The sequence below is a fragment of the Magnolia sinica genome, chromosome 1 (assembly GCF_029962835.1).
Source record: "Magnolia sinica isolate HGM2019 chromosome 1, MsV1, whole genome shotgun sequence".
Lineage (NCBI taxonomy): Eukaryota > Viridiplantae > Streptophyta > Magnoliopsida > Magnoliales > Magnoliaceae > Magnolia > Magnolia sinica.
The window spans coordinates 101,479,502-101,494,879 of record NC_080573.1 but is presented as its reverse complement, the minus strand read 5'-3'; the positions used below and the strand labels follow the sequence as shown (position 1 = coordinate 101,494,879).

Genomic DNA, 15,378 nt, shown 5'->3' with positions numbered 1-15,378 from the left:
CACTTGAAAATTAGGGCTCGCTAGATGGACGTTCCTGATTAATTTGTAAACCATCGAGGTAAACAGAAGAGAGATGCTTTGGACCGTACAAAATCACACGGAAATAAACGTAGGGTCGAAGGATGAGTGACGGATCCTTGAATTTAAAAGGGGTGAAAACATGACACGTTCTCACTCCCTGCAACGCTTTCACGAAAATGGAATCAGATACTATTTACGGAAACATCACCTTTTGGTCCCTCGTCCTACAAATGGAATTCTTCTTCCCCTTTTTTTCTTCTTCATCTTCCATCTTCCTACCAAAGACTCTCTTCATTATCTCTCCATCTCTTCCTCTTTTCAAGTTCTCATCAGAGAGAGAAAGATGGGAAGAGGGAAGATAGAGATAAAAAGAATAGAGAATTCGACGAACAGGCAAGTAACATATTCTAAGAGAAGAGGTGGGATTATGAAGAAAGCAAAAGAGCTCACCGTTCTCTGCGATGCTGAAGTTTCTCTCATCATGTTTTCCAGCACTGGGAAATTCTCTGAATATTGCAGCCCTTCTACAACGTATCTCTCTCTCTCTCTCTCTCTCTCTCTCTCTCTCTCTCTCTCTCTCTCTTTTGCTTTTTTTTTTTTTCCTAATTTTTTCAGGACTTTCTTTTCATTTATTTCAGCACGAAGAAGATTTTCGATCGTTACCAGCAAATTTCGGGCAGCAGCTTATGGAACTCTCACTACGAGGCAAAACCCTATATTTTTTAAAAAAACTGTTCTTGGAGGTTTGCTCGAATACATCCTGATGTATTGTAATACGATACATCGGGCCTTTATTCGTTGGATTTATATTTTTTAATGATCCAAACCGTTTATATGATTGGGATCTGCTACGATAGTGGATGACCAAAAAAACTCTAGAATTGATTAGAGAGATATTATGGTGACTGTTAATGTTCAAAGCAAGAGAGTTAAATTATTAGTAGGTTGAGATAGTCCGATCGAGAGATTTTATTTGTTATTTTTCCACTAAAAAATGAGAATTGACGTCTGAACGGTTTGGATTATTGGAAGATTGACCCAGATTCAAAGGATAAGTTCGGTACGCCGGGATGTATTTGAGGAAATCTCTTGTTTTTTGTTTGCCAAGCGTGTTGTGTACAGCCATGCATATGTACACGCAAGCACGTGTGCTGATATGGTACGTGTGTGAAATATCCGGGCTCAGACTGTGCAGGCCATCTGGCATAAAAATCAGGCTGGCTTGCTCCTGAGTGGGCCGCGGTGTACAAAACAAATGGACAGTTGAAAGATAATATAGACATTCTGTTTGTTTCACATGCTCTAACCTACCTGAGGAGCGACCACCCCTACGTTTTGAACCTGATGATCTGAGAAATGTGGCTCATCTCATGGACCGCTCGGATCTTGTACACATGTGCCATATTAGCTCGTGTAAGGTAGTGTACATGAGCAGAACATAAACGCGTGTAGGTTTTGTGTGTAGTTTTCTTACTGCAAAAATTCTAAGAAATCAATATTTTACCAAATAATGCCTGTACGAACAAAAATTATACACAGGTTCTTTCTAAGGGATGAGATTACAAAACTGCCCACATTTAAGTTTTTCTTTAAAAGTAGTGAAATTCAAGACATGTGGGGCCCACTTGGTATGTATATAACATCGATGGTGATAACACAAATAAAACATCAGGCCAATTAGATCTCATATGGGCTACACTTGAATTGGGATAGTTTGAATGGCGTATATTATTTTTTGATTGATTGGATCAGCCATATATTTAGTTTGTTTAATTATAATGTTGCTGTACATCTTGGATGTGTGACATATACCACATGGGCCCACAATCCTTGATTCTTCACTTTATTGTAAAGAAAAAGTAAAGGCCAACAATGACCTATGTAAGAGAGCAATGATGCTTCCAAACTTGTGCTTCTTATGCTTGAAGAATGAGAAGTACATGATGAATCATATTTTCATCCGCTGCCCACATCGGTGATGCCAAGGAGGAATGATATATAGTGCTTTTCGAATCTTGGCATAAAGAAAATCCTAGACCCAAAGACAGATGTTTAAGGAATAATATATGTTTCAGAAACAATAATAATTACCTTGCTATCTGTCATTCCAAAGGTTCATCTGCTAATCGGAGATTGTTTATCTTGGCCTTTGTTTGCTCTTTTTTATATATGATTTTTAGTGTTATTTTTGTCGTTTGGCCATTGAAAATGTATTAATTCTAAAAAGAGAGAGAGAGAGAGAGAGAGAACAAAAAAGTAAAAGAGGGCGACGATGTAATTTCTCATCTGTAAAAGCACTACCCAGAACTATTGGTTCCCCAGGCATTATTTGGTAAAATTCGATGACGAATTTTGTGGTAAAAATCCTCTTTTTTTTTTTTGCAATTTCTTTTTTCCTAGTGCTCTCTTCTATACATGGCATTTCCATCTTAAAAATACTACCATTTTCTTTCTTATGTTTATAGAGAATGCAAAGCCACTTGAACAAACTCAAAGAGGAAAATAACAATCTCCGGAGGGAAATCAGGTAAATCCCACAAGATTTCTCTTTTTTACTATTTGAAAGTGAAACGGATCATTTTCTACCCTTGGATAGCAAAAAAGTTATTTGATACCCTCGCTGCATATGACTTAACATGCAGGAACTTCAAATTGGTACACGTGGCACCTAATAAATCAAATTGAGCCCTGTAAACTGTTGAACCCAATGTCACCAAGTTACCATCCAAAAGTCAGATGGTTGCACAATCTTAACCTTTGATTTGGTGGAAGCTTGTTTATGGAGATAAGTGTTGAAAATTATACAGAATAAAATATTTCTGTAAAATATGGAAACCAAAAAATCACTATGATCAGAACTAAGGACAGGCTAAAGCATGTCTGAAACGTTGTCCTTAAAGCATTATTTGCCCTACTCAAGTGAATTGAGTATGCTGATAGGTTACAGGCAAACCACTTCTAGGATACGACGAGCCTAGTGTGGGTCTGCGTTCAGCAAACACGAAGGCCCACCAAATGGAACTCTATTACACAATCTGACAGAAATACAAAAGAAAAATTCCAGAAGAAAAGAGAGAAGAAGAATATTTGATTTAGACCACTGCACTGGTCAGTTCTTTAGCCACTGGTTCAGTTGAACCATTCTAGACCACACCTTTAGTCTGTTCTTCAAGCAAAGGTTCAACCTTTGCTGTCTTGCTAGAATCACTGGAGTATAGGAGAGGAATGGTATGCTGTCTCAGTTCGTATGAGTCTGCTAGAGTGGGTTGAGAGATTGTTTGGAAACCCATTCAGGCCCTCCATTTATAGGCTATGGTGGCTGGGAGTTATGGTTCAGGGAAATAAATCCCATGACCGTTTTCTAGCTGTTGGAGAAAACTAACCGTTTTATGGTCATTTTCTGATTGTTGTGCATGGGCCATTAAGCTGCTGCATGCTGACTGTTGTGAGATAGCAGCTAGCCGTTTTCTAGCTGTTGGGCTAGCCATGCGGCAGTTACTGCTGGACCCTACACTAATGGCACAGCTGTTACAGATCTGCTGCAACAACTTTTTTTTGCTCTCTATATATACTGGAGGACTCTCATTCAGTCCTCTAGTCTCCCCTTCATTTAGCCATCTGCCTTAGCCATTTAGTCGCACCATGACTCACACACGTCTCGCTCCGGTTCGCTCAAGGTCGCGAAGGAGCGACCCTCTGTGACACGATGTGGACGTGCGAAGTGCAAAGTGCGCCACTAGCGTCTCTACAGCCACACTGCCTCACATGCCCACGCCCTCACACCGAGCACGTGCCCGTGACCGAGACCGATACTGAGACTGAGACCGAGTCTGAACACGAGCACGAGCGCGCGCGCGCAAGCGGGTGTTCCAGTTTTACGCACTGGAACATGTAAGGCCCATAGTCCTTGGACTAGGTAAGCAAATATTATAATACTCCACTGTTTTCATTTAAACCACAAAAAGTTCTTCTCTTTTTTCAATATAGGACTATTCCCAAAACTCACAAAAAGTGTTTTTTCAAACACTTTATATATTATGTATTATTTTTTTATTTTATTAAAATATATTTTTAAAATCAATATTTTTCAACAATCCCCCACTTGATTTTAAAAAATATTATTTTCTCGATTAAACATTTCTGGCAGAATAATCAGCTTATATGCATAAAGAAAGATATTTTTCGATTTTAATCTTCCCTTAGTGTAAGTATCTCAAAACTCTGTCGAAATAACTAGTAGCCGTAGCGTTGAACCAGTTATTCCTAAATAACGGAGTCGTAGAAACTACACATATATTCGTTATGTGTTTGTTAGAGTTCCCACAATCTTGCTCGGCACAATTAATGGCCATGTGCTTATACTAATTCGTGAACGATCCCAAGAGAAAACTTCTAACTCTAATGAGAGATGACACCATCTCTACGTTCATATAGGTGAAATCCTTCCAGTGTCTCCGTTACTATAAGACACTTGTCCTATAGACTGGATTTCATTAAGAGTTCTAAGACTCAACCTTCTTACGTAACGCTCAACACTTTATCTATTATTGATGAGGTTTTATAATTTAGTGCTGAAAACTTTTCATATATCAGTGACTTATTCTTACCCATTGAACCCAAAATTAGAGATTTTCTGACTTTGGGTTGGGTTACCATCACTGGTGGAACTTTAGTTAAAGAGTTTCAATCCCATCCTTCTAGATGTAGCCTTTACTACCTCTCTTGGTAGAGGTTTAGTGAAAGGATCTGTCAGGTTATTGCTGCATTTCACATAGAAAATAGCAATGATTCCATCTCGAATCAATTGTCTGACATAATCATGTCGAAGACTGATATATCTAGATTTACCATTATATGTGCCGCTATAGGCTCTAGCTAATGTGGCTTCACTATCACAATGTAGTGACACAGCCGATATAGGCTTTACACAGAAAGAGATTTCTAATAGAAGATCCCTTAGCCACTCAGCCTCTTTGCCTGTTTCAGCTAGAGTTATGAATTCAGACGCCATAGTCGAGTGATTATGCAAGTCTGTTTCTTGGATCCCCAAGATACAGCTGCATTTCCTAGGGTGAATACCTACCCTGTAGTAAGCTTGTTGTCCCCTTCACTTGATATTCAGCTCGCATCGGTATATTCTTCCAATATAGCAGGAAATTCTGAATAAAATAATCCTAAGTCTTTGGTTACTTTTGAGTAATCAAGGACTCTACTGATTGCATTTCAGTGTTCAGTACTGGGGTTACTAGTAAACCTACTAAGTTTACTCACAGCGTATGAGATATCAGGTCTAGTGCATTGTATAGAATACTTGAAAAGGCCAAGCTATATGTCCTAGAGGGGGTGAATAGGACAATGCCAAATAAAAACTTATAACAGCGGAATAATAAAGAAAATGATAGCCAAATTAAATAATAATGCAAGAAAGAAAAACAACCTCAAAATTCAGATCTTGAGAGGTTGATACAAACGTTATTCTAAGGACAACCTTACACCAAAACGAGTTTATGGTAGGACAACCTTATTTCTAGAAAGGTCTTTGTATCAAGTCTCAAATCGAAGAGGAATACAAAAACAAATATGAACTGAATTGAAATAACTTGTAATTAAAGATGTATTGTTCTAGGGACAGCCATACACCATATAAATGGCAGGGCAACCTTGCTGGTACATCTTTCAAAATGTAATTGAATAACAATCTTTTAAATGAATTGAAGATATTATATTCTATGCTATTACAACATTCTCACAAAGCTTGAAATAATTACAACATTCACCACCAGACATACATCCCACAAAAAGAATAAAAACAATTAAAAGAATAAATCAATCAACCACAACTCAAAGGATTTATAGTGGTTCGCCTGTGTTCACCAACTGTTATCCAACAGCCACACAAAAAGCTACTCCACTCCTAATATCCTCACACAAGGGATATTAGCGTTCACTAAAGATAGGTTTTCCCAGGTTCACCCAAAACCCTTACAATTGTGTCTTTGTATGTGGGCTTACACAATTAAAAACCCCCACTTCTGAGTTTTCCTGGCTCTCCTCAGATAACCAAAATAACAAGATTTTTTCGGCAAATCTTGAAAGAAACCAAAATAATAGAAAGGAATTTACAATATGTAAAATACCTGAATATCTCCTTCGTTGTAGCAGCCGGTAGAACCAAATCAAAGTAGATGATTGAATGTCCAAGTTCAATGTCCAAGGACTCGATTACAATGGTTCTAGTTCTAATTGATTTTAAATTAAACCAAACAGGGCTTGCCTTAATTGATTTTGATTCCAAAGAAAGGGAATAACAATTCCTCTTTTCAAATCGGATTGAATATACGAAACAAAATCAATTAAAATAAAGCTAAGGAAAGAAGATATTAAATAAGCACACTTAGCTTGGATGGAGCACAAAATTATCTCTCGAAGTTCGACGAAGATTGGCTTGAATACTATAATTAAATCGATGATTTCTTCCGAGATTCGTGCACTATTTATAAGTGAAAAGATCGTGTCTTCGATCGTCTAGAGTGCTCTACGACTAGTCGAAGCTCTAACAGATATTTGAAAAATCCGGCGATATGCTTTGACTGCTTCTACGATCGTCGTAGCCCTCCTACGATCCGGTCGTAGGTCACCTACGACGTCGTAGGTTTCCTTCGATCGGTCGAAGAACCCCTTCACTGGACTTCGAGTCGTAGATTCTACGATTGGTCGAAGATGCGTCGACACTGTTCCTACGATCGGTCGAACATTCCATGACTAGTCGAAGGCTAACAGATTTTATCCGTAATTTGTAACAAACTTACGATCGATCCAGGAAATGTTTAGACGGGTCGAAGCAAGTCTAGGACTAGTCGAAGCACAGACCCCTTGCAACACAATCACATGTAAAATAACATTCGACTTATGTATCCGAAATGACCTACTTTCTAATGTCATCCTATTGTCAAACACACCTCAATCATGAAGTATGGACATTGAAACAAGAGACCATGAAGAATGAGCCTTGAAGTCTTGATGTAGACTAAACCTTGAAGTAGCTCAATCATGAAAGTAGCTTGAGTTTCAGCTTGAGTCTTGAGTTCAGCTTGACTTTCAACTTGAGTCTTGAGTTCAGCTTGAGTCTTTCCTTGTACTTTCTTTTTCTTTTCGGCTTGAGTCTTGTGAGCAGTTCTTGCATTCAAGAGTCTTGTCTTGTGATCAGTTCTTTCATTCAAGATCCCGAGTCTTGTACTTGAGAGCTTTGCTTGTTGTGAGCTTAGCTTGTTCATAAATGTTGATCCTTGAAAGAGCTTCACTTAAGCAAGTTATATATTAACATAACAGTGATTTTGTCATCATAAATTTGACAACAGACAAGGATAAAAACTATAGCACTTACAATCTCCCCCTTTGTCAAATTAGTGACAAAACACATATAACCAAACAAAAGTAAAACAACTGGTTAATACATGCAAATCAATATTCAACATTCAACATTCAACCAGTTTCAACAACAATCACATTAACATATATTCTTCTTGACACCCCACTCCCCCCGAGTAACATAACCAATGCTACTCCTCTCACAATCACATTAACAACAAACCATTCTCCCCTTTTTGTCACAAGATGACAAAGGAGAACTAAATAAAGGAATGAGAGTAAACATGAGGAGGAAATAGAGTATAGCAAAAGAGTCATAGAGATACTTAAGATAGCATCACATATATCCAGCATAAATATTACATCAAGAACAAATATCTATACAGCATAGAATCCAACTCAAACTCAATCAAACAAGAGCAAAGTAATAAAGTTATTACATACCAAAAGTCTCATAGAAACTAGTCGGAATTAGAACTTGAAGATGGAGCAAGAATAGAAGGATCAAGTTGGTGCATGCCTTTGTTCAAGCGCCTAAGATATTTGCGCATGTATTTGAATTGCAAATCATGAGCAATAGACATGTTCTCCAACTTAACATTAATATTCTCAACTTTATCTTCTAATGCACTCAAACGTGCATCAACATCGGATGGTACAAAATCTGGATCATTAGCAGTCGAATCCAGTTCCTCAAAAATATCATCCATATTAATATCAACACCAGCTTCTTCAGACCACCATCAACACCACCACCTTGTTCGAAGCAGATCCAACTTCATCTTATTAATATTTGTATTGTTGAAGATCGATGATGGATTGGTGCTTCATCAACGAGCATATCGACTAACATATGAGTAGCCAATACGGTCATAAAGTATGCAAATGGAATGTCACTATGACCAGGATGGAGGCGAAATCAAGAATGAAATGACAGATTAAGGAAGGCAAACAAATCGAGTACCATTTGAGATAGCATGGATAACACGAACCATAAATGAAGTTAAATCGATTTATTACCCGATCGAGGATATAAATTAGACACAAAGATTCTGTGAAGAATTCTCGTATTTGGGTAACAAATACCTTGCGGGGAGCGCATTCCCTTTTGAGTCCATTGAACATCCATATTACACAAGTCTCTAGTGAGCATGCGTTTTTCAGCCATTGAGGGTTTATCGGTTAAATTATGAATTGGAATACCCTCATCATTCACAGGAATTTCCATAAGGGCTGAAATTAAATGACGATCAACGTCAAATGGCCCTTCTCTAGTAGAAATTTGAAAAGTTAAATTATCCTGTGAAAATGCACTAATACATGAAAACATGGATTGGACAATGGACCGGTATGCGTGGCCCACCCCAATGCAATAAGTTAGTCCAACCTACAACTTCAAGCATAGGAAGGATGTCAAATGGAGCAATGTGATTGACATCAACGGATGTTCAACGATAACCTTACGAGATCTAATGTCCCTAACAAATGATGGATCATCATTAGGAACAAGAAGATGACGTTTAGAGATAGGGGTTTGATCTGGAGGAAGAAGAAGGACCACGTGAAGTAGTTTTCTTACCTCTAGAAGCCATTTGCAACAAGGATTTAAAGGAATAAAGAAGTTGCAAAGGATTGAGAAGAGGGTTTGCTCAAAACAGATTTTTCAAAATCTCCACCCCAAATCTCAATGATTTTCAAGATAGAAAGCTTCAAGAGAGAAAATGAAGCAATCTTGACACAAATATGCAAGAAAAACGGATTTGGAACACTAACCTTGAAGAACTTGAAGATGGGTTCGACGAGTCGAAGTTCGGCTACAAGGAGAAGAAAGAAGAAATGAGGAAGAAAGTGAAAAATCCCCAATATGAAGTGAAACCCGTGCTCCACGACTGGTCGTGGGTATCTACGACCGGTCGTAACGACTGGTCGTGTATACTCACGACTGGTCGTACACACCCCAAAAATCCAATATCTTGCAATTTAAACAACAATTGAAATTCAATTTAGCAACTATATACCATAATATACAAGAAGGCATAAATTATCAATTTAAAATGCACATGCCAAGATCAAATTTCATCTTTTTGAACTTGCTTTTATCAAGAGGTTTTGTGAAAATATCAACACGTTGATCTTCAGTAGGAATATATTCTAGAGATATAACTTTTTCTTCTACTAATTCCCTTATATAATGAAATCTAATGTCAATGTGCTTAGTACGAGAATGTTGAATAGGATTTTTTGAAATATTTATCGCACTGGAATTATCACAATGTAATAACATAGAATCTGTTTAATTCCATAATCACTTAGCATTCGTTGCATCCAAACAAGTTGTGTACATGCATTACATGCGATCCTGCTTCAATTGTTGAAAGTGATATAGAATTTTGTTTCTTACTAAACCAGAAACTAGACAATTTCCAATGAAAAACAACCACCACGGTTGATTTTCTATCATCTAGATTACCAGCCGAGTCAGCACCGAGTACCCAACTAATTGAACATTGGTTTCATGAGGATACCAGAGACCGAGATTTACATTACTTGCGACATATCTAATAATTCGCTTGACTTGACAGCAATCAAGTGAGATTCTTTTGGATCATATTGATATCTTGCGCAAATACCAACACTTAGAGAAATATCAGGTCTACTAGTAGTTAGATATAACAAACTACCAATCATACTCCGATAAAGTTTTGAGTCAACATTTTTACCATTAGAGTCTTTTGATAGTTTCGGGGTAGTACTCATAGGAGTATCGAAATTCTTGCCATTCTCAAATCCAAATCTCTTGATTAGATTCAAGGCATACTTAGATTGAGAAATGAATATTCCTTGATTGTTGCTTTACTTGCAATCCAAGGAAATAAGTCAATTCCCCAACCATGCTCATTTCAAACTCGTGATTTCATCAAATCTGCAAACTCGGTAGTCAAGTCAGTACAGTTGATCCATAAATGATATCATCAACATAAATCGTACCATTAAGATATGATCATTATGTTTTTTAACAAACAGAGTTTTATCAACAGGATCCCATTTGAAAATTATGAGTTAAAAGAAATTTCGTTAGTTTCTCATACCATGCCCTAGGTGCTTGTTTTAATCCATAAAGTGCCTTTTAAGCCGATACACATAATCAGTATTTTTGGAATCTTCAAATCCCATTGGCTATTCAACATAGACTTCTTCATGTAAATCGCCATTTAGAAAAGCACTTTTTACATCCATCGATAGATCTTTATCTTTTTAAAACATGCAATGGATATAAATAGTCTCGATAGATTCAAGACGTGCTCTTGGTGCAAAGGTTTCATCGAAATCAATCCCTTCAATTTGAGTATAACCTTGTACCACAGTCTAGCCTTGTTTCTAATTATATTTCCACATTCATCGACTTATTTTTGAAAATCCATTTTGTTCCAATGATGTGTTTATCTTTAGGTCTTGTACGAGATACCAAACATCATTTCTTATGAATTGGTTGAGTTCATCTTGCATCGCAACAATCCGGTTTCTCATCAGTGAGCGCTTCTTTTACGTTAGATGGTTCAATTTGGGATGTAAAACATACATAATTACATATATCCTCAAGTTGTCTACGGTGCGAACACCGGTGAGAGGGTTTCCAAGAATTTGTGTGGTTGGATGACTTTAATAGTCCTCAACTCAGAATCAGTTTGATTTGATGAAGTATCAGGTTTATCAATGATTAGTACTTCATCATTATCTGAATTAGAAGTTGGTGTGTTTAAATGATCATCAATGACAACATTAATGGATTCTTGAATCACACCAGTCCTTTTGTTCAGGACCCTATAAGCTCGACTGTTTAAAGAATATCCTAGAAAAATACCTTCATCACTCTTCGTATCGAACTGTCCCAAATTTTCACGATCACGTAAAATATAGCACTTGCTGCCAAAAACTCGAAAGTATTTAACAAGGGCTTTTTATTGAACCACAATTCGTAAGCCGTCTTATTATTATCTTTTTTGTGTAGACTCGGTTAATAATATAGCAAGCTGTGTTGACTGCTTCAGCCCAAAGATTTTTAGAGAGCTTCATGCTATTCAACATGACATTAGCCATTTCTTGAAGCACCCTATTCTTCCTTTCTACAATTCCATTTTGTTGAGGAGTTTTGGGAGCAGAGAATTCATGTAATATTCCTTGGTCGGTACAGAACTTCTCAAAATTGCTATTCTCAAATTCAGATCCATGATCACTACGAATCTTACTGATTTGAGAGGATTTTTCAGTTTGAATCCTTTTGAGAACTTTTCTTACTTCTTCAAGGGTTTCAGATTTATCCCTTAAGAAGACTACCCAAGTGAATCTGGTAAAGTCATCAACTATTACTAGGATATACTTTTTCCCACCATGACTTTCTGTTCTGGTAGGTCCTATCGGATCCATGTGGAGAAGTTCGAGTGGTCTTGATGTGGTATTTGAATTCACCTTTTTGTGTGAGTTCTTTGTTTGTTTGCCTATCGGCACTCACCACATATTTTATCTAATTTCTAAAGTTTGGGTAAACCTCTTACAAGTTCTCGTTTGCTCAATCGATATAAATTTCGATAATGTACATGTCCAAGGCGTTTGTGCCATAAATCAGTCTCGTCTGTATGGACCATGTAACATGTTTGATTAGATGAGCCGGATTCACTAATAATATAGCAATTTTCAGACGTTCTATGTCCAGTTAATATTACAGAACCCTTATTATTTAATATCTCACAACTTTGATTAGAAAACCGAACATTATGGTTATTATCACATATTTGTGATATACTAAGCAAGTTGTGCTTTAGGCCTTCAACATATAAAACATTTTTAAACACGGAAGATTAAAAAGTTGAACCGTACCTTGGCCTATTATCTTGCGATTGCTACCATCACCAAATGTGGTTGAGACCCATCAGTCATATCTTTGAGATCGGTGAATAAAGCTTTGTCACTTGTCATATGCCTGGAGCATCCACTTTGTCTAGGTACCACTTTGAATGACTTGTTGCTTTGAAAGCGGTGTGAGCAACCAAGCGGTGACTTTAGGAACCCATTTCATAATTGTTTTGGGTTTAGGAACATAGTTGGTCTTCTTTTGTGTATACTTGTAGGAATGACCTATAGAGTTAGATTTTAATAGCTCCTTGAGTAAATCAACTATCTTTTCAGCTAGTGGATTTCGATTCGGATTAAAGTTGACATGGCTGTTTCTAGGTTTTGAAAAGTTTTTGAATTTTTAGAAAAATCTTGATAAGTACTTTTCCCTTTTGAGTTTGAGGACTCTCCTTTAACAAACATAGGAGGAGTATACTTTTGTTTAGGAGGTAGATTTTTATCATAGCCCAATCCGGATCGATCGCCACATTTTCTTGATCAGGATAAAAGTTTTCTAACTTTGGATCACCTTGGGCATATTTCCATGTGTCCTTTAAACTCAGAAGAGAAAAAACTTCAGTTTTAAGTTTCTCAATTTCAGATTTTAAATCAACAATTTGAGAGTTTTTAAATTCCAAATCGCATTTTGATTTTTCAAAATTATCTGAAATTTGTGATTTTTCTAAGACAAGCGATTCAAAACAATTTTTGAGTTTAGAAAACTTTTCTTTTTGAAGTTTAAGTTTGTAACAATTTTACAACTTTCCTTATATAGGGCATTGTAAGCATCTTGAAGATCATCTTCATTTTCACATTCACTATTGAGATTTTCTTCACTTGTAGAGTCATTATTTGAAAATGTGAATTTGGCTAGAATAAGAGCTTTAACCTCATTGCCCGACTCAGTTTCATAATCTTCTGATTCAGGAGAACCTTCAGAATCGGATGATTCATCCCATGTAGCCAACATACCCTTCTTCTTGGGTTTGTCCCTTTTAGGACATCTATTTGCTAAGTGCCCATATTCTAGACGGTTGTAACATTGACTATCTTTCAAAGATTTTCGAGATTTGGGTCTAAACTTCTTTTTGTGATTTGATTTTTGAAAATCAACCCTTTTCTTGCTTTTGAAAATCTTATAAAATTTTTAGCTAAAAGAGCCATATCATTTCTGAAATATCATCTTTTGAATTACATTTAGAAGATTTTAGTGCGATAGATTTACCTTTAGGAGCTTTAAAGTTTAACTCGTAGGTTTGTAGAGAACCAACTAGTTCTTGAACCCTCATATTATCCGTATCACGAAGTTCCTGAATTGCGGTTACTTTAGAATTGAACCGTTCAGGAAGTGAGCGTAATATTTTTGCACATACTTTACTTTCCGGGATTTTATCGCCAAGACCCCACATTGAGTTTACAATGTCATTCAATCTAGTGTAAAAGTCCATAAACATCTCATTTTCCTCCATATGAATTTCTTCAAATCTGGTTGTGAGGAGTTGGACTTTAGATTTTTGACAATTGTAGTACCCTCGTGTGTCATTTCTAATGTATCCCAAGCTTGCTTTGCGGTATCACAAGAAATGATTCTTTTGAACTCATCCGGTGATAGTGCGCAAGTAATTGCATTTAGTGCTTTAGCATTTGCACTACTCTCACTTTTAGGTGGTCCATTGGTAATATGGTGTGGTTTTCATAGACTTTGAACCATCAACCCCGGTAACTTCCATGATAGGAGGATTCCATTCACAGCGTGGCTTGCCACACATTTTCATCCATTGATTTGAGGAAGATCCTCATTACGGCTTTCCAATAAGCATAGTTGGAGCCATCAAAGGGTGGAGGCCTAGTGGTGAAAGGCTATCAAAATTTGACATCTTAAATAGCTTAAATCGTTAGCTCGAATTAAATCCAAGAATTAAAAGGAGCTATTAGGCTTTGATACCACTTGAAAAGGCCAAGCTATATGTCCTAGAGGGGGTGAATAGGACATGCCAAATAAAAACTTATAACAGCGGAATAATAAAGAAAATGATAGCCAAATTAAATAATAATGCGGGAAAGAAAAACAACCTCAAAATTCAGATCTTGAGAGGTTGATACAAGCGTTATTCTAAGGACAACCTTACACCAAAACGAGTTTATGGTAGGACAACCTTATTTCTAGAAAGGTCTTTGTATCAAGTCTCAAATCGAAGAGGAATACAAACAAATATGAACTGAATTGAAATAACTTGTAATTAAAGATGTATTGTTCTAGGGCAGCCATACACCATAAAAATGGCAGGGCAACCTTGCTGGAACAACTTTCAAAATGAAATTGAAAAACAAGCTTATAAAGGAATAGCGGAAAGTAAATTCTAAGCTATTACAACATTCTCACAAAGCTTGAAATAATTACAACATTCACCACCATACATACATCCCACAAAAAGAATAAAAACAATTAAAAGAATAAATCAATCAACCACAACTCAAAGGATTTATAGTGGTTTGCCTGTGTGTTCACCAACTGTTATCCAACAGCCAAAGCTACTCCACTCCTAATATCCACATACAGGGGATATTAGCGTTCACTAAAGATAGGTTTTCCCAGGTTCACCCAAAACCCTTACAATTGTGTCTTTGTATGTGGGCTTACACAATTAAAAAACCCCCACTTCTGAGTTTTCCTGGCTCTCCTCAGATAACCAAAATAACAAGATTTTTCTGGCAAATCTTGAAAGAAACCAAAATAATAGAAAGGAATTTACAATATGTAAAATACCTGAATATCTTCTTCGTTGTAGCAGCCCGGTAGAACCAAATCAAAGTAGATGATTGAATGTCCAAGTTCAATGTCCAGTACTCGATTACAATGGTTCTAGTTCTAATTGATTTTAAATTAAACCAAACAGGGCTTGCCTTAATTGATTTTGATTCCAAAGAAAGGGAATAACAATTCCTCTTTTCAAATCAGATTGAATATACGAAACACAATCAACTAAAATACAGCTAAGGAAAGAAGATATTAAATAAGCACTCTTAGCTTAGATGGAGCACAAAATTATCTCTCGGAAGTTCGGCGAAGATTGGCTTGAATACTATAATTAAATCGAT

General features: G+C 36.7%; 1 protein-coding gene across 1 annotated transcript in view; it reads left to right on the top strand.

The window, feature by feature from the left end:
• Window positions 1–275: 275 nt before the first annotated feature.
• LOC131252602 (agamous-like MADS-box protein TM6) overlaps window positions 276–15,378 on the top strand; it is a 58,943-nt gene continuing 43,840 nt past the window's right edge. The window contains exons 1-3 of the mRNA XM_058253228.1: window positions 276–552; window positions 660–726; window positions 2,487–2,548. Coding sequence (XP_058109211.1) covers window positions 365–552; window positions 660–726; window positions 2,487–2,548 — 317 coding nt within the window. The 5' untranslated portion in view covers window positions 276–364. The remainder of the gene's footprint in view (window positions 553–659; window positions 727–2,486; window positions 2,549–15,378) is intronic.